The sequence below is a fragment of the Manacus candei genome, unplaced genomic scaffold (genome assembly GCF_025592945.1).
Source record: "Manacus candei isolate 608988 ecotype Guabito, Panama unplaced genomic scaffold, ASM2559294v1 h1tg000079l, whole genome shotgun sequence".
NCBI classification, from domain to species: Eukaryota; Metazoa; Chordata; class Aves; order Passeriformes; family Pipridae; genus Manacus; species Manacus candei.
Window position 1 is genome coordinate 578,670 of NW_026138127.1, and position 18,354 is coordinate 597,023.

An 18,354-nucleotide genomic window follows, 5' to 3' on the forward strand; every position below is an offset into this window, starting at 1 on the left:
GTGTATAAATTAAGGCATTGAGAAGGGCAGAAGGATTTACTCTGCCCATTGCATAGGTGGGATTATGAGATTTCTGCTGATGTATGGTGTCCAGTTATAGTTGTGGCGGTTTATGACAAAACTGACTGTATCTAAATTACACCACATTTACTGTAGATTCGAAATACAGTGGGTTTTTTTCTGTCACTGTATTGATCATGGGTACAATAGTATACAAAAATGGTATAAGTAGAAAGATATCATCATTGATCTGCAGAATACATATTTGCATTGATTCAAGATGACTAAAATAACATATCTTTCAGCCTTTATTTATCTCAACTTTATGTGCCAGTATTGTTTTTACTCCAAAACATTTCTTTTATAAAAATCATGAATACTACTCACATCCATGCGTGAGCGCACACACTTGTGCAGACACTACATCACATGTTAATTTTGTTATGAGGTGTGGATAAAATCCTGTAGCTGTTTTCAAAAGTGTCCCTCTGCTCTAGGGCTTTTTTTATGGGGAGTTGGAGATTTTGGGTTTGTGTTTTTTCTGTTTTTAAACTGTCAACTTTAAAATTTTTTGTTGGCATCACATAGCACCGACAGTCTTCACAATCAGCTGCTGGCTACTGGTGATCTTTTTTTTCCCCTTGAATTCCCATGGAAACAGGTCTAATTAGCACAAAATCGTTTCTGAAAATTAGTATTGTATTTTAAAATGGCATCTTTACTATCACTTACATAATGCCAACGAAATGTAATGCAAAGCCAAAGCACAGCTTTGTGTTACCTGCCTGGTCACTGGCTCCAGTTGTAGTTTTATTCTCAGTCAGAGGGGTAGCAGAGTAAGTAGAATATTAGATTTTTTTATTACTTCTATGTTCTAATACTTTCGGTTGGCTAATTACTTGCTCTCCACATATTAGTTTTCAGGGTAATTATGTAATTAATTGGTAGAGGTTTTGTTTGCTCTAAAATACAAAATTGTATTCCAATTAACTTAGTGTTGATTGCACTGCTTTTTATTCTTTGCCTGATACTTAATAGGGTAAGTTAAATTTTTGTTATTTTTGTTGACAACCATGTTTTTAGTAGCTAGTTCAGGTCCCAGATTTTAACCATTTGAATGGCATTCCCTGTTTCAGATGTCAATCCTGAGCTGAGTTAGTGCAGCCAAAATAATTTTGTCATTTTTTTTGACGTCGAAACTAGAAAAGAGCATTGTTTTGCATGTAGTTAAAAGTGCTCAGGTTAATCTTTTCTGGAGAAAACAAGGAAGAGTTTTCTCAGAGCTGCTCTGAGAAAGCCCTGATGGCATTCTGCTTTGATGAGGACCCTGGGGGGGGGGGGGTTTCTTTGCAATTCTCATTAAAATATGCCCAAATTTGGCCAGATTCTAAATATGTTAAAAATCTGTGTGCATGTTATGCAGAAATTATCTAAAGCTTCACATTTAATCATAATAAAGATGTTGTCAGCACTTGGGGTGCTCTGTATAAAAAAAGTGCCTTTCTATTCATGTCATGAGTATGGCAGCTTTTGGTAAATATGCTGTGTCATGACCAAGCACCTGAAAATCTGTATTTAGAAGGAAGTAAAGCTAATGTTAAAACAAATGAGAATAACAAATTAAAATAAGCACACAGCCAGCAGAATCAGGGAATGTATCTCTGTTTTTACCATTATTTTATCTTATGCTTTTTCTGGATAGGACTGGAGATAAAACCCAATTGTTCAAGGACCTTACAGACTTTCCTGTCATCAGAAAGAAAAAGGAGGACATCCAGGGTGTGCTTTCTAAAATCCAATTGCATCTGCCAGACATTCGTAAACAGATTAAGAATCCTTCTGCTGAGTATGTTACAGTTTCAGGTCAAGAGGTAATATTGTATTTATTAAAATATGACTGCACCCATTCTTGTCTAGAAAACATCTTAAAAGTGAGACCTACTGGAACTTAGTATGATGCTTGATGAGGTCATTTGACTATAATCTTTTGTCCAACTTTGAAGAACAGCTTTCTTATAGTACGACTCTTACTTGTTAAGACAATTACTTTAGTGATTTAAATAAGAGAAACTACACACATTTGCGCAGTTCAATTTGTTTCAGTGATGCTTCATTTTTCTATGTGTGTAAAAGCACTCACATACTTCCAGGGTTAATTTTGTGACTAGTAAGTGCTGAAATACTCTCAGAGGACCAGAAAGCACAGCATGGAGTTAACTTGGAGAATGGTGGAAGAATTTGTAAGTACTGAGTAAGACTGTAGTTTGAAAAATGGGAGATAAGAGGAACCGTATTAAAGAATGATAAATGTTGTTTGAATTCTAGAAACAGTGCTTTAGACTGGAGCTTTTGTTTGTAGGTGCTGTGCAAGTGTGGGCAGGACATGCTCCAGTGAGCTGAGAAGTTCAGTGGTGAAAAAAGAGATGTCAGATCCTGCAAAATTTGTGGGGGAACTGAGGGGAGCAGTGAGGTAGCACAGCTCAGCACTGTCCTTTGGGAACTGAGAGTAGGAGGGCTGAGAAAACTCCATAGAAAATTGGGAAAAGAAAGGAGTTGGGAAATGGAGAGAAATGGAGAGTAGGGGAGAGGAATGGGTGAGGACAGGGAGGGAAGGAACTGGAATTGGCCCATGGAGGACTTCAGAAAGTGAGAAGTACCCAAGCGACACAGGAGGGAGCAGAGAGGCACTGCTGAAATGATGGAGAATGTGGGAAGGGATGAATTAGAAACAGCAGCCTTTGACAAACACCTGTTGATGGTGGAGCCGAGAACAGCAAACACGTGGCCCAAGAGTTGCGCAGGTTGTCAGCAGAGATACTGAAATTCAGCGGGAAAGTGGAAAAGTGTGTTTGAGTATTGTCTGAGGGAGGAAAGAGCCAGGATTTGAAAAGTTTCTCTCAGGGAGGCTACATTAAGAGTATATGATGACAGCTGTGTGAAGGAAAGGAAAAGAGAGGAACTGATAAAAGAGAGGAGAAAGCACCTGAGGAAGTACCGAAATGTGGAGTTGATAGGAGGGTTAAAAACCACCAGTCAGTGCAGACATATAAGAGAGCAGGGCATAGCTCAGAAACCATTGCAGATGGAGATGTGTGTTGGTGTATTGGTAAAAGGAGCTCTTATTTCATGATATATGGTGAGGGTGTCTCAGAGACACCAAAAGGGTCAACAGGGGAAGGGTCAGAGAAGATGGTCAGTGAGGAAAGGAAAGACACCAAAGGAGTAGGAGTAAGGGAAAGGAAATTGTTAGAGAGGAGAAGAACGTAGAAGTAGAACAGGAGTCTGTGTCATTTGAGCTCTTTCTTCCTCAGATGTGTGTGGTATATTCTGCTTACATGCTGATAGATGTAGAATTCAAATGCTTCTTCACAGGAGAAGAGCAATAAGAAGTATTTCAAGACAAATATCTTGAAAGTGTTTTAGGTGAATGAAGAACTCATCCACCATGCCCTTGCTGGGTTTTTTTTGTGCCCATGTCAGGACTGTTATTTTTGTTTGTACTTGAGCGTGATTGCTGGCTATTCCAGTGGACTGTGGAAGGTTTTATCTAAATCATATTAATTATAATGGAAAAGCTTTGTCAGACCAGAGTCTCATGGATTTCTGTAAATGTGGGCATAGTCTGTGTTAATCTAATCTCTGCAGGTAATTTGTTTTCCAGCTGAATTTTGTGATCAGGAATGCTTCAATTCTCTGACATCCAGGGCCTCAGGCTGGTGTTACAAAGATAACTGACGTGAATCATACAAAACATTGCAATAAACACATCACCTATATTTCACTGCACTGAGTATCCTGCCATTACTGCTGGTTTTCCCTGTGCCTCCCTCTCTGCCCCTGAGTTGATTCAAACCTCAAGCAAGGTTCTCTAGATACAGGAGGGTTATGTATGTCATAACCCTTGCTTTTCTGGGGGAGAAAGAACATTAACTTCTGGTCTGCTCAGTCTCTTCAGGCTGAATATTGTTTTCCTCTGATTCATGTGGATTTCTTGATTTATAATGATTATGATTCTCTAGCCTTCCTGACTTCCCATGATGTGTAATATTACATTTCTGTTATTTTAGTTTCTGATAGAAGTCAAGAATTCCCATAAATCATCTGTACCATCTGACTGGGTTATGATTAGTAGGTACGTAAAATATCTTTGAAGTTGTTCTATTATCATATAGAAGTAAAACCATGGTATTTTGGTATTACAATTAATTACATACACATTCTCATTGCTTCATTTGTTTATGGGTTTTTTTTTTTAGCTGAACCCAACCGACCACAATTGTAAATTTATTGATTAAAAGCAAACAAGCAGAAAAAATGGAGTGCTTAAAGCATTTGTTTTTACACAGTAGATCCTTAGAGCACTGTATTATTTACCTAACCTTTTAAAGTACATGTACTGGTGTTAAAACCATGGTCTTGATTCAGTTGTGCCTGTAGCTTGCATGTGCCAGTGCTTCATAAAATTTTGATTGTTCTTATTTTATTCTAGCAGGTGAAACAGAGATGGACTGAATTATGTAGTTGGCTTTTATTTCCCCTCAGTAATTTATGATTCAGAGGGGTTGAATACCTTAAAGTTATAATGTCCATGTAAATGCTGAATTTTCTACAAGATCCAGTTTGTAATATGTGAGCACAGATATCACAGGTGAACTCTGAAGTGATGTTCTATTAACTTATGCAAGAGTTAAGTATTGAAAGTGCAGAGATTAGACCAAATTAATATGGTGAACGAATTGCAGTTAATCTGGATTCTGTAAGACAGTGCCTGGCTACCCCACAGTGAATCCTTAATGAAAATACATAAACAAATACCAAGTGCCCTAAGTGGAAACTAGCAAGGCACGCTGTATTTACAAAGTTCATTTCAGGCTTGTCATGAAGTTTTCCTTTTTAAAGTAATTTTCTTTGTGTAGTTCATTGTATATGCAACTAGCTACAGAAAAGCCATCCATTTAGGCAGTGTTTTGTGAACAGAGTTTTGTGGAATATGTAAACTTTGATGATATATCCCACATTGTGCAAAACATTTCAGAAGCCTTGTGAGTGGACAGTGGCGTAGTAACTGACCACTTTATTCACAATAAATACCAGTGGAATCAATAGGGTTTGGTACCACAACAAAAGAACGTGTTTTTTTTCTTAATCATCTATTTTCAAGGCTCTCAGTGAGTAAGAAAACTATTCCAATTTTGCATGTAGATGGTGTAGCTGATTGCTTGGTGACCTTGATTTCCTGTTTGGCTTCTCTCTCCCTTCAAGCACAAAAGCTGTGAGCCGCTTCCACACTCCTTTTATCATAGAAAATTACAGGCATCTGAATCAGCTCCAGGAGAAGCTCATCCTTGACTGCAGCGCTGAGTGGCTGAACTTCTTAGAGTGAGTTTACAAAATACATCCTGTCCTCATCATTGTATTTGGTTTGGAGTTTACTGTAAGAGGAGAAAAAGAAAGATGTTTATCTAAAAAGAAGTTCGTAGTTGTCCAGAACAACCTTATAAGTAGTCAATTAAAATGTTGCTTAAAGCAGTTGAAGGCAGGACCTTGAAGTCTGAGTCCTGAGACTAGCAGTGATATCTCTGTATTTTCACATTCTAATGAAAATACACTGTTAATTATGTAAGGTGTCTCTCAAAGTTTGAAAACTAATATCACATAAGATATTAGTTTTATTAAGAGCAAAATAATAATATAATATTAATACTGTTATTCTAATATATTAATAAATTAATATTAATTCTTTTAAAAATAGTTGAGAATCTAAAAGTACAGCTGAGTGAAACTGAAACGAGTAGTTTTATTGTTGAAGTAGTACTACTATTTATTAATATTATATAGTAGTGTTATTATTAATTATATTTTTTACACTGTCCTGAGTTTGGCTATGATTATTTGCTAGAAAGTAGTGGGAGTTTTATTGTCCCTCACATCTGGCACATCTGTTTGTCTGAGGTCAGAGTTTTTAGTGGAATAATTTGACTTTTTGACCAAAGGATCTTTAAAATGGGAGTTTAAAAATTACTTCTGGGACTTCTGAATGCATTTTTCAGTTGTCCAGTTATCCGTTATTTTTTTACTTCCATGAATTGCAAAGCTGGTGAAATTGTTCCTCTTGTCATGCAATGATAATTTGCAAAAGCTTAGCAAGTCCCCTCTGAAATTGTCTCACTGGATTTGCCCCATAGTGGGAACCCAGCAATTCTCTAAATTTGATAGAAACTAGAAAAACATTCCAATTCGCACTTCTCCGGGTGTGTTTCCTGTGCAGTGCTAAGAAAATGGTTCTCTTCATGTTCCCTTGACTGTTTTCAATAATGTTGTATAACAGCAGACAACAAGGAAAGACCTGGGTGTAGGAAAGTGCTCTTCTTTCCCACTCCTCCATTCATTTATGTCTTTGTTTATTAAACTTTGCTCCCCTGCTGGTTTTGTATTCTATATTGTACCTTTGAGACTAGGAGAGGGGAGAAAACAAATTCTTGAGGATGAACAGAATGAACTTTACTGAAAACTTTGCTCCCCTGGAAACGTCATTATTGTGCTGGGGAAGCAATACATAAAATGAAAATTAATTCTTGAATTTTCTGCTGTAGATACCATACTTTATTGAAATTGTAGACAACTCCTGTGTCGGACACTCTTTAGTTTGGTTCTTTTCTGATTGTAACTTATGGTTGAAGTTGAACCAGTAATTGGGATTCAGCTGCCACTGTGACAAATTGTGGCATTTTTACAGACCTCATTGAGGCAACTGCTGACTCTTAATATGCTACCTAATGAATTTCATTTTTGTCTGATTTTTTGTGCTTAAAAATAATTCACTCTTAGAATGTCATAAAGTCCATCTTGATTAAGATTGTGTCCTCCTGTTGCAGCCTAAATCGCTGCTGGGAGATTTGAATTCAGAACGATTTAGCAACCACAGGAGCTCTGTGAAGAACTTGCATGGAGTGTATTTTGACAATGCTTCTGTATCTGTGCAGAATTATTTTTTTCCCCTTTTCTTTTGTTACTTTTCCCTGTTTTGGTACAGCCATTTCAGTGAACATTATCACTCTGTGTCTAAAGCCATTGGTCACCTAGCAACTGTCGACTGCCTGTTCTCTCTTGCCCTGGTGGCTAAACAAGGAGACTATTGCAGGTAATCAATTTTTAATTTTTATTTGGGATTTTTAAGGGAATTATAAGAGGGTATTTAAAATAAATCAGATTTTAATATCTGTACTATGATAAAATGCATTATTAAAATTGTTTACAATAGTTTCAACTTAATCTGATTTTGCCAAACAGCACTTCTGGGCAAAACACAAATCTGTAAACATTACAGTTCAAATTTTACATGTTATGTCAAATTAACAAATCAACAAACAAATTATGTTTTTTGTTTGACCTGAGTCTAGTGGATATCTCACTATATATAAATAAATGTTGGACTTTGCATGGACTTCTTTTTCTCTTTTTTTTTTTTCTCAGCAAGGTCTGAGTTCATAATATCTTTCTACTACCTCAATTTCTCAGGTATTTGAGGTTTGTTTCAGTGTTGTATTTCAGATAAATAATAGATAAATATTAGTTCCAGCTTGTAGAGCAGAGGGGATGCTTCACCTGGGATCAGGTGTGATGAGCTGTACACCTGCCCCTGCCCAAGACCCACACATAGGCAAATGAAATCAGCTTACATGTACTTCTGCTGTTATACATCTTTAAAAATAATATTGATCACCTCTGGACTCTTGGGATCGCATGTGCCTCTGTTAAAATCTCTTTGAAAGTAATTGCTCACTTATTTCTGTATACTCAGATGAGAAAACAAACTGAAGTCTGATTAATTCACTGTGCCAGGGTTTAAATAATTCACTGAATTTTAGAATGGCTTAGAGCTTATAAACTGGCTGGAAAGAGACTTCTCAGTGAAACTTCAGCTGCAGGGAAGGTGTCACTAATTAATTTTGGAGGGCTGCTGAAGGAAAGATTAGGACAGTAATACTAAGCATTTTTGAGGAATGTTTTTTGACTCAGTGAGGATTGTTTCCTACAGCTCAACCTCAGGTAGGTAAGTGAGCCAGGTCAGGAGCACAAGTGCTCTGCATAGTTGTGGGGGAGAGCTGAGCACCTCTCACAGTTCAGAGGCATCTGAGGATCCCTGGGTAGGGACACTCTTCCTTTACGCAGATTATTTACAGCATCAGGGCTCTCAGGCAGCAGTGTTAGAGACATAAAGGTGATGGTGTGTGTAGTCCAGAGACCATAATCTGATGTTTGGGTGTCCACTCTCCAGGCTGTGAATGGTTTAAGGGATGCTGTTGAAAAGGTAGTATAAAGCTCAAGATTGTCTATATATTGGTTTCATCTCAGCTACACAACTGCTGGGAAAAAACCTGCCATTATCAGTTTGCATCTCTTTCCCCAGTGCTTTGTGTTTCTAATGTGCCATTTATTTCATCTCCATTTTCCTTCTAAATTGCATACTCCCACTCCCCACATCTTCCCTTTAAAGACCACCCAGAGTATCAGTTCATTTCCAGTCTTAAAATTCTGTGGCTTTATTCCAGTATCCTCTTTTTCCCAGAGCTGCTGCCTCTCTCCCTATAAGTTACTGCTCTTATTTCAGAGTGTTTGTACTTCTGGGGTAGGAAAATGTTGCTGAGACATGGAACCGCATTTACCTCTCCACTGAGTGCTGCAATTCAGTTTACAATGGAAAAGAAAAAGTAGGTTGCAGAGAACAAAAAGAATTAATAGAATTCAGTGGAACATGCTTCTTTTTTGGTTTTTGTTCTGTGAAGAAGATTCAGTATTTGGAGATGGAGCTTTTCAGACATGGAGATATGTAGTGAAGAATTCGATGTTACATTAGTAGACTTGTAGACAAATTTGCAGTTAAGGTGGAATTTCTTTATCCAATTTGCTAATATATTCTTTTGTAACCGATTGAAAGTAAGGAAGTCTTTAGAAATGCTTAATGTCAATAATTAATTTTTATAATTTGAGAGTTTTTTTCACAAAAATCTATATCATAGGTGACCCTCCTGCAGGCTTTAGCTGCAGTAAATTATTAGTTACAATAAATTAGAATGAATATATTTTCTTTTTTGCAGACCAGTTGTGCAAGATAATCGTCAAGAAATAATTATAAAAAATGGGAGGCACCCTGTGATTGACGTACTCCTGGGAGAACAGGATCAGTATGTTCCAAATACCACTAACCTTTCAGTAAGTACCAAGATACTTCAAAATCATTCAAGGGAAGGAGTCTGGGATCAGCTTCTTGGCCAGGAAATTAAAATAAGCAATTTAATCATACAACTGTCTGCTTGGTTGCATTTCAGATGTGACCACATCTTTTTTGTCCCTTTTCTGATATCTGGCAGCCAGACGCTCTTTTTACAACCTTGTTCAACCTTAATGGCATAAATAAAAGAAAGGTTATCTCAATATTAGGAAAATGTATGTTTTAAATGGTTATTTTTGAAAAACAAATAATTATGGGGGTTTTAATGGTGTAATCAGAAGGAGTCTTAATTTTGTCAAATCTTTTCTCAAAATTGTGGAGTGTTTTAATATGCAAAATAGATGTGACAGGCTCAGTTTTGCACCTTGATTCTAAGATTGCTCCTGTATTTTTTTAGGTATTTCTCTACTAAGTGTTTTCCTTTCTTTCTGAAAGTGTTAATGTGATGCAGACTTCTTTTTCCTGATAAACTCTGTCCTTTAAATTACCTGTCCATTTGAGGTTTTTCATTAAATATTTACCTCTCTATATATTTTTTTAAATATTGTCTGTTCTTAATGAATATTAAAGATATCCTTGCAACTTAACGCTGAGCTCTCTCTGCCTTTTTATATAGTAAATATGGAAAAGGTATGAAACAGCTGTCAGTGTGGAACATTTCTGTGATAAACAGCATTCGAATTTGTATGTATTTCTTGGGAAATATTTTTAAATGCTGTTCTATACTGAACAATGATACAGATATTTTGCAATACTGCAGGGAATGTTTTCAAAATTATTTGTCAACTCTAAACAAGCAACAGATGGCACTTAAAAAAAATTCAGCATTTCATTCAGTAATCATCATCCACTTTTCCCTGTTTAGCCCCATTCTTATGTTGGCTTTCTAAATACTGAATATTACAAAATTAAGTGATCATAGCAGAATCACTTTTGCCTCTACTGTTGAGTTTTCTCTTTCTTGAGAGAAGAGGTGGGTGGGTACTAGTGTGGTAAAATGTCTCTAGTTTTCAACTGATGTGTTTGAATCAGCAGGAAAATACATCTCCTGTCATGTTTTCAGATGAAATATTGTCAAATATCTAACTTGAGGAAAAGCTTTCCTGCAGTACCCTGAAATAAACATATTATTTTTCCATTCCCCTTCTCCTCCACAAATGTTCATGGATTGTTTTAGAACTTTTGACTTCGGCCATGGATTCCAATAAGATGTTGGCTTATGGCTGTGTGCAGTTTTAAGGGCAGATATTGTTGCGTTCCAGATTAAGCTATGAACTGCCCAGTGCAGTTACATTTTTATTTAAGACTTCTTAAAAGCCTTTTGGTTCATTATAACCTCTAATTAGCATCCGGAGAAAGAGTCACACACTCTTATCTGAGAGAAATTCCTTTTAATTTAGTGAGAAAAATAAGATATTTTGGCAAAAGGTTTTTACAGGAGTAAAATACAACCAAAAAAAAGCATTTCACTAAAACATTCAGCACAAAGACCCATTACACAGGAAACACCCACTAAAAACTATCCATATACCAGCTTTAGTAAAACACAGTTCATTGGTTTTAAGTCACTCACAAGAGAAGGAAAAGAGCAACAGGAGAAAACAGATTAAAAGGGTAAAGAACGAGAAAAGAGAGAAGAGGAGAGAGAAAGGAGAGGACAACAGTTACCGGCAAGATTTGATGATGCACATGGTACCAGCTGGAGGGGGAGAAGAGAGAGACAGGGAGACCACATGGAGACCCGTGTATTTCTAGAGTTCAGTTTTCCCTCCCAGGCAGGTTATCCCACCAGCGCTTTCCAGCCCCAGCTGAGTTGTGCTGTAGCCAGTCACAGGCTGCAGGGGTGTGTTGTGGGCGAGCTGCCAGGCAGCTCTGCCTTGACTGACAGCCCGACTGACAAGGCTGCAGGGCCTTCAGCTCTGCCACGTGCTCTGCGCGGGCTGCAGGCCTTGCCTTCAGCTCTGCCCGATGTGCAGCCCTTACCATGGACCTGCAGGTCCAGGGCCAGCCCCTCCACACATGCACACACACACTCTCACAGTGAGTTGGTTCCGACCCGTGTCAATAATTCACTGAGATTCAGATCCAAGATCTCACAGATGTGCTCTCTACTCTGATGTAACAGCAGATGTTCTTTCTGAAAACCACAAGATTTGCAAACCAGCCACCAGTGTCACAGCATGGTTGGAGGGAGCCTGGGCAGATTGTGGATTTTAACAGATGAACTCGTAAACTCATTCTGGTTTTAAATTGTGTTGGTTTGAGCCCGGACAAAGTTTTAGTAGCAGCACTAGAACTATAGCCTGGAGACTAGAATGCATTTTGTTCTCATACAGTCATGTGCACTTTATTACATTCATCCTTTATTCCCAATTGTGGCATTTTCTGAGTTTTGACTGTATTACAACTTCCGTATGGATGAGGTTTGCTTTGCAAAAGCTGAGCAGCTTTTTACATATAATAAATTCTGATTGCCTGTATCTTCTCTGTCTTCTGTACTATGACATAAGTGACAGTCCTATCTGAATTTTATGTGTGTCTCTATAAACAGAATGAAAGCCCCATCAAAAGTCAGATCTGTAAAGATCTTGAGACTTTCTCCATGGAGAGTTTTTTGGTGGTTGTTTTCACAGTGCCTGATCAGTTCCAAGTTTCCCAAGCAGTGTGACTAACACAGCTTGTCCTGCCCTCCATGCCTCTCCCTTGGGGCAGTGGAGTGTGCTGACTTTTGTGTAGTTCATCAGTTGCTGCATTTCTTTGGATGCACCCAGGGGAAAGGAAAAGAGTGCCTGTGTGATGTCCTTGCATAACTTAGTTTCCTAGTCTGGATTTGGGCTGTGAGAAAGCTTTATAGATTCATTGATGAGTTTAAATTTTGTATGAGCAATTGTCTGGCACTAGAGTAGGCAGTCATACAGCTGAGATGAGTTCTTGCATCTGATTCAACTTTCTGTGTGGTTTCAGTGGTCAGATACACTTACTGACTGGAGATTGGCTACAGTCTGCTCACAGTATTTGTGTTGCAGTCAAGTGTTGCCAAACTCAGCAATGTCTTCATTTCTTGTTGTAGCCAGTCTGAGTGTACTTATGTCATACCAAGGCAGGCAATTATGAGTGTAAAATCCAGGTCAGGTCTTTGTCTGTCAGATCTCCCCATTTGGCAATGAGGACTCCAGCTGGAGAGGAGTCCAGATCACAGCCAAATTAGGACAGCTCTGGCTGTACTGAGAGCTCATGAGTTTCTGCTTTTCTCCAAAGAAGATTACACAGAATCCCAGAATGGTTTGGGTTGGAAGGGACCTCAAAGCTCATCCAGTTCCACCCCTGCCATGGGCAGGGACACCTTCCACTATCCCAGGTTGCTCCAAGCCCCATCCTACCTGGCCTTGGACACTTTCAGGGATGAGGCAGCCACAGCTTCTCTGGGCAACCTGTGTGGGGCCTCACAATCCTCACAAGGAATAAATTCCTTTCCGATATCGTATCCAACACTGTCCTCTCTCAGTTTGAAGTCATTCCCCCTTGTCCTGTCACTGCAGACCCTTCTAAATAGTCTCTCTCCATCTTTTCTGTCAGCTCCCTTCAGGTCCTGCAAGGCCACAATTAGGTCACCCTGGAGCCTTTTCTTCTCCAGTCTGAACAATCCAAATTCTCTCAGCCTTTCCTCACAGCAGAGCTGCTTCATCCCTCTGATCATCTTGGTGCCTCCTCTGGACTCGCTCCAGCAGCTCCATGGCCCTCCTGTGCTGGGGACCAAGTTCTTGGATACTTTCTTAGCTCCTTGATGGAGAAGAGGAAGGTTCCCCCTCACTGTGTCCATTTTGCTCAAGAGCACTCAAAGTTGATTTTGATGCATCTGGGACTTCATAATATCTGGAAAAGTGAATGTGATGAACAGGAAGTTTAGACCTGCAGACTTCTCCTATATCCTTCTAAGCAGATGCACACACCAGACTTTCTTATGGAAGCACCACATGCAGGAAAAAATATTTGACTTCTCTTTTGTGTTTCCAGGGAGATGGTGAAAGGGTCATGATAATAACTGGGCCTAACATGGGAGGAAAGAGCTCCTACATAAAGCAAGTGGCCTTGATCACAGTCATGGCACAGGTCGGTTCTTATGTTCCTGCGGAGGAAGCGACAATTGGAATTGTGGATGGTATTTTTACCAGGTAATCTTTCAAAATTTGCTGTATGTATATAGAAATGTTACTGTGGCAGGGGTGGGTGTGTGTGTCTGTATATCAAAGTGTAATTTCATTTTCCGTTTAGAACTCCAGAATTTATACCTGAAGTTTCCCTTTTCATTTTAAAGGCATGTATTCACTGTTAAGTTTTAACTCTGATTTTCTGGAAAGCTAATGGTATTTGTATTGTAATCTTTGAATCTTCGAAGGATAACAATTTTAATGTGTATATCTTGATTAAGATCCAGATCTAAATCATCTGCCTGAATGGACATTTCAGCCAAGTGTATTCTGCTGGGTGGCAGCCAAATGGTGTTTCCCCTAAAATGAATGTTGTCACCTCTGAAAGTCCTGTCACAGTTTCTGCTGTCCAGTTCAGTTGTATACATTCACAGTATTTGAGATTGAGAATAATGGCAGTTTATTTCACTCAGTCTCATTTTTGAGGCAGTGCTGAGTAATTTGTAAAGATTATCAGTACAGTCAAAAGTCTGTATTTTATAATCTAATATTACTAATGTTTATCCCTCTGATTTTCCCACTTTTTCTTTAATAATTTTTTTAATGAGCAAAAATTCTGTGTTACTGATGGTATTTGAGATGGATTTTTATCTGTGGTTATAAGTTTCACAGCAGTCTTGTAATCTGTGCTAGAATTTCGTGAAATTCTAGTTCTGTGATGGCAGTAAGCATTCCAGATTTTAACTTTTAATGAGAACCTGAAGTAGTTCTCACCTGGGATTGCTTCATCATATAAAATGAAGTGTTCTTACTCTTCATTGTGTAATGACAAAAATGAATGAAATTGCACCTTGATGCATTCAGGGCTAAACAAATTAGAAAACATTTGTATCGTCTTTCCAAAATTCATTGGAGATGAGAATTCAAAATGGTTCACTTCTTTCCCTGCCCTGTGTTGAAAGAAATTAACTGGTTGGTTGGATGAGCATTTTCTCAAGGGGACACAGAGACACACAGGACCTGATTTGCTTTACAGAACAAACATTAAAATGTCACTAACAATTTGAAGATGATTTTTTTCTTCCTCTGTGTTTTGTAGCTGAACTTCACTTGGGTTCACGCTGACTGAATTTCTAATCATGCAAGTCTGCTACTCTAAACCTGAGTATCTGCTTTCCTCTACTCTTCTTAGACTGTCATACTAACAGGATGATTTCTGCACAAAACATTAGGAAGTGTGACAGAGTCATTGGGAGAGATATTTTGTTTTGTGCCTGCTTGAAAGAGAACAAATTGGGGTTGTATCTGAGTTCCACCTGTTCCCTAGTGTATTTCCCTGATTCCACACCAAGTATTTTTTGCAACTTTTCTGTTAAAGTAGTGTGGTCGAAGGTAAAAGTTATGCTTTCAGATTTCAAGCCAAGCAGACCTAGAGTGTATTACTGTGTGAGGTTTCAGACCATTTAATTTGTAACCCACTCACACTCCAAAACAACAGATTGATTTTTTTTTTCTCCCTGTCTATTAGTTTTGGAAGCTCAGCTGGATATGCCACTCTTCATTTAATGTGAAATGTGTCAAACACCAGATGAATATATGGAAGAATTATTGAAAGTCATGTAATTGCACTGGCAATTAAGAGCAAACTAATGGCTCAATATTAATCAAGAAGAAATTGAAAATATATTATTAAGATAGAAGTAGTTATGCATTAGTTGAAAGGTAACAGGAAGCAAAAGGGAGAAGGAGTAGCTTACCAGATGTACAAAGACTACAGGAAGTAGACATCTCTATTTTTGTTTGTTTGGGGCTTTTTTGGGGGTTGGTTTTGTTTCTTTCAGGATCCTGGAAAGGCCTTAAAGTATGGAACTCTGTCAGGCCAGGTTAATGTGGTGTTGCATTCAGGATATTTCTCAGCCCTAGGAAGTTATCCTTGAAACAGCTTTTAATGCCTGCTTTGAGAAAAGAACCAACAAATGAGCTGCCACATGTTATGTCTTACCTTGAGGTTTAATGCTCTTTTCTAAAGTCTCAGCTTTTGCCCTGGACTCTCTGCTGGTAGGGAATGACCTGGAAGAGATCAGAAACTTTCTCTCAACTCACACCCAATTTTGCTTTTTTTGTTTTCATCTTCTGTGTTTTGTTTTGGAGGTTGGCTTTGCTTGGATTTTTTTTTCTTATTAGTTGTTTTGATTTTATTTTTTTTTAAGAACACAATGACAGCTATGTGGACCTCCTTTCTGCACTGCCACTCCAGCCCACAAGTGTCTTGCTGAAAAATTTTCTTCTTTCTTTTTTTTTTTTCTTTTTTTTTTGTTGTTAATAGCTTTGGTATATTTTTAATACTTTAAAAACTTTGCATAAGAAGATTTACAAGTTAGTTCTGTCACTGCTGTGATGAGTTGTTTGTGGGGGCTGTTCTTAGTGTCACACCCCTGGGATGCTGTGAGGATGCTGTACAGGCTGCCTCTGCATCAAGGGGTTCTGTGCATCAGGAGCACCAACAGTTCTGCTTGATAGATCTCATAGATCTGAATATTGGTGCTTTATACTGCAGGCACTTTTTTTGTTCATAGGCTGCATCTTCAAACTGTGGATTTATATAGATTTAAGAGATTTGTGTCTCTAGGATTTGTGAGTTGTGTTCCAAAAGGGTTTCCATGGAAATTGAAAGGTTGCCACTATGGTTATTCCTTCTGATATACTGTATTTGTGTATAGTATCTTCCCTAAATTGACTTTAGATACTGGATTATATTAAACATTTTTAAAGATACAAAAGGAGTTGCTTACAGGTGGAACAAAAATAGGAGTGATCCAGCTTCATTATTAGTGTGTAGACACAAGACTAAGGCTGGTCCAGACGTTTGTAATATGGAGGGAGTACACAGTATTTTGAGGAGGTTTGCTGCTTAATATTTGCTTCTTTTTTTTTCCCCTTCTCTAATCAGTTAACGTTTTCTTGCCACCTTTCCTTAAAGAATTTAACTTAAGCAGTGTCATTTTATTTAAAAAATTTAGAATGGTTTTGTAAAGGTCAGCACCTGATATGTATTGATTTGAGTATTTAGTTCTCTGATGTTTGAAAATTCCCATCCAAGTTTCTCCTTGCAGCAAATCTTAAAGCAGTTTTTGCTTTAAATTAACCTTCAGGGTTTTTTAGTTCTAATATAGTTATTCAGACATTGAAATTAAAATGTTGTTTCTCTGCATGTTTGAGTAGAAAGACAAAGCAAGGGTGGACAGGCAAATATGGAGGAATTAATGAAAGGAATTCTGTTGGCCCAGTCATGCCCTCAGAAATGGTGATGTTTAGCTGCTGAAGAAAGCTGACCTTTAAAGAGGTCCCACTTCCAATCTATTATTGATGGAATTTCTCATAGCCAGAAGACTTCAGCCTAATTCCTGTAGGTCAGCAGTAGCTCCTCATGAGAGTCAATTTTCAAAATTGAGAGAGAATGCTATAGCACTTTGAAGGCAAAACATGTTCAAATATACAGGCCATTTTAATAATTCAAATTATCAAATGCCTTGATTTCAAAATTTTGAGATCAATTTTTTTGAAATCACAAGCTACCGTAAGAAACAATACTGCAAAGGAGAGGAACTCCTGCCAACACTACATGATGCTACAGGGACAAAGAATTTCCTCTTACAGCACTTACCTGCCTGGCTTTCTCTTCTTGTGTTGAAATAAAAGCTATTTCACTTACTTCAGTGATCAGATGTGAGAAGGCACAGTCACACTACAGTGACCCACGTCTTGCAGCGAGGTTTTATCCCATCAGCCAGGCTGGGAATGCTTTTAAAGCTGCAGGTTCACTTATCTACGCTAATACAGTGCCCTGTGCTTCAAGTACCTTTCAAAACTGCCTCTTGCAAGTGATCTGCCACATGCTTAAAGGTTAAAGGAATGAACAGAGACATCAGCAAGATGCATGTAGATTATTCTCTCGTGCACTTTATCTCTCCTTTCTGTTTGCAGACTCTCAGCATGACTTGAATTCTCATGGTATCAAACACAGTTTGAATTGTCTGCAAAGGTAAATTAGGAAAACAGAGGGGTGCAGGAGGGTGGCAGTACAGGTTAACAGGTGAGGGTGGTGGGTTGCCTAGGTGAGCAGCAGTTCAGTGTTCCCACTCTACCTGACACATGCAGCTGCCTGCACTTTGAGGCCATTGTCTGAGTATAGTCCCTGCACCTCATGTGATCTGCATTTAGGTGTACAAAATTTTGTCCTACATTTTCTCCTAGTAACAGATGATCTAAAGCTATTTTTAACATGGAAGGCACTCCTCATTGCTGAGTCTGTAGTTAGGAGATATAATTTTCTTCAAATTCTACTCTATATCTGAAAATGTTGTGAAAACAGATGGTGATTGCTCACCTTGGCTAGGGAGGGACAGTTTTGTTATTCTAGCTTGTATTACATGTCTATATGCAAAGTCTTTCAGATAGACACAGCCATGGGTGGAATGCTGAATCTCTCTGTTCCAGATTTCAAGCTACAGAGCTGTTTTGGTATTTCTGTTGTCCTTGTATAATGATTTTGAACATGTGTAATATGCAACTAAAACTTAAACCACAAAAATCTTTGGGCAGCTGACCACTGAAATAATGGAGGACTTTCATTCCCCTCACCTGGCCTTAGTTGGGTCATGTTATTTCCAGCAACCAAGATTCAGTTCCAGCCATGTACCTTGCCAAGGAGTGACAACTCTGAGTTGATCAATGGATTCAGTAAAGGGAGGGGATTTTGATCACTGAAAGGGATAACAGAACTACTGAGAGATTTGCCAAGTGAAGATCCTGTTGAAAATTGTTTTTGGGGACCTACTCATGTGAGTAGCTCTGGTCTCTGCTTTGCATGACCAGGGACAGGACATGAGGGTGGCTGGAGCTGTGTCAGGGGAGGGTTTGGTTGGATTCCAGGAAAAGGTTCTTCCCCCAGAGGGTGGTCAGGCACTGAACAGG

At 38.5% G+C, this 18,354-nt stretch overlaps 1 protein-coding gene across 5 annotated transcripts in view; it reads left to right on the forward strand.

Annotated features, from left to right (window-relative positions):
* The window catches only part of MSH3 (mutS homolog 3), a 94,196-nt gene that overhangs the window by 60,125 nt on the left and 15,717 nt on the right, over positions 1–18,354 (forward strand). For all 5 annotated transcript variants that reach the window (XM_051810839.1, XM_051810841.1, XM_051810842.1 and 2 more), the window contains exons 15-20: positions 1,703–1,871; positions 4,068–4,132; positions 5,263–5,379; positions 7,034–7,141; positions 9,099–9,213; positions 13,247–13,404. In XM_051810839.1, coding sequence (XP_051666799.1) covers positions 1,703–1,871; positions 4,068–4,132; positions 5,263–5,379; positions 7,034–7,141; positions 9,099–9,213; positions 13,247–13,404 — 732 coding nt within the window. The remainder of the gene's footprint in view (positions 1–1,702; positions 1,872–4,067; positions 4,133–5,262; positions 5,380–7,033; positions 7,142–9,098; positions 9,214–13,246; positions 13,405–18,354) is intronic.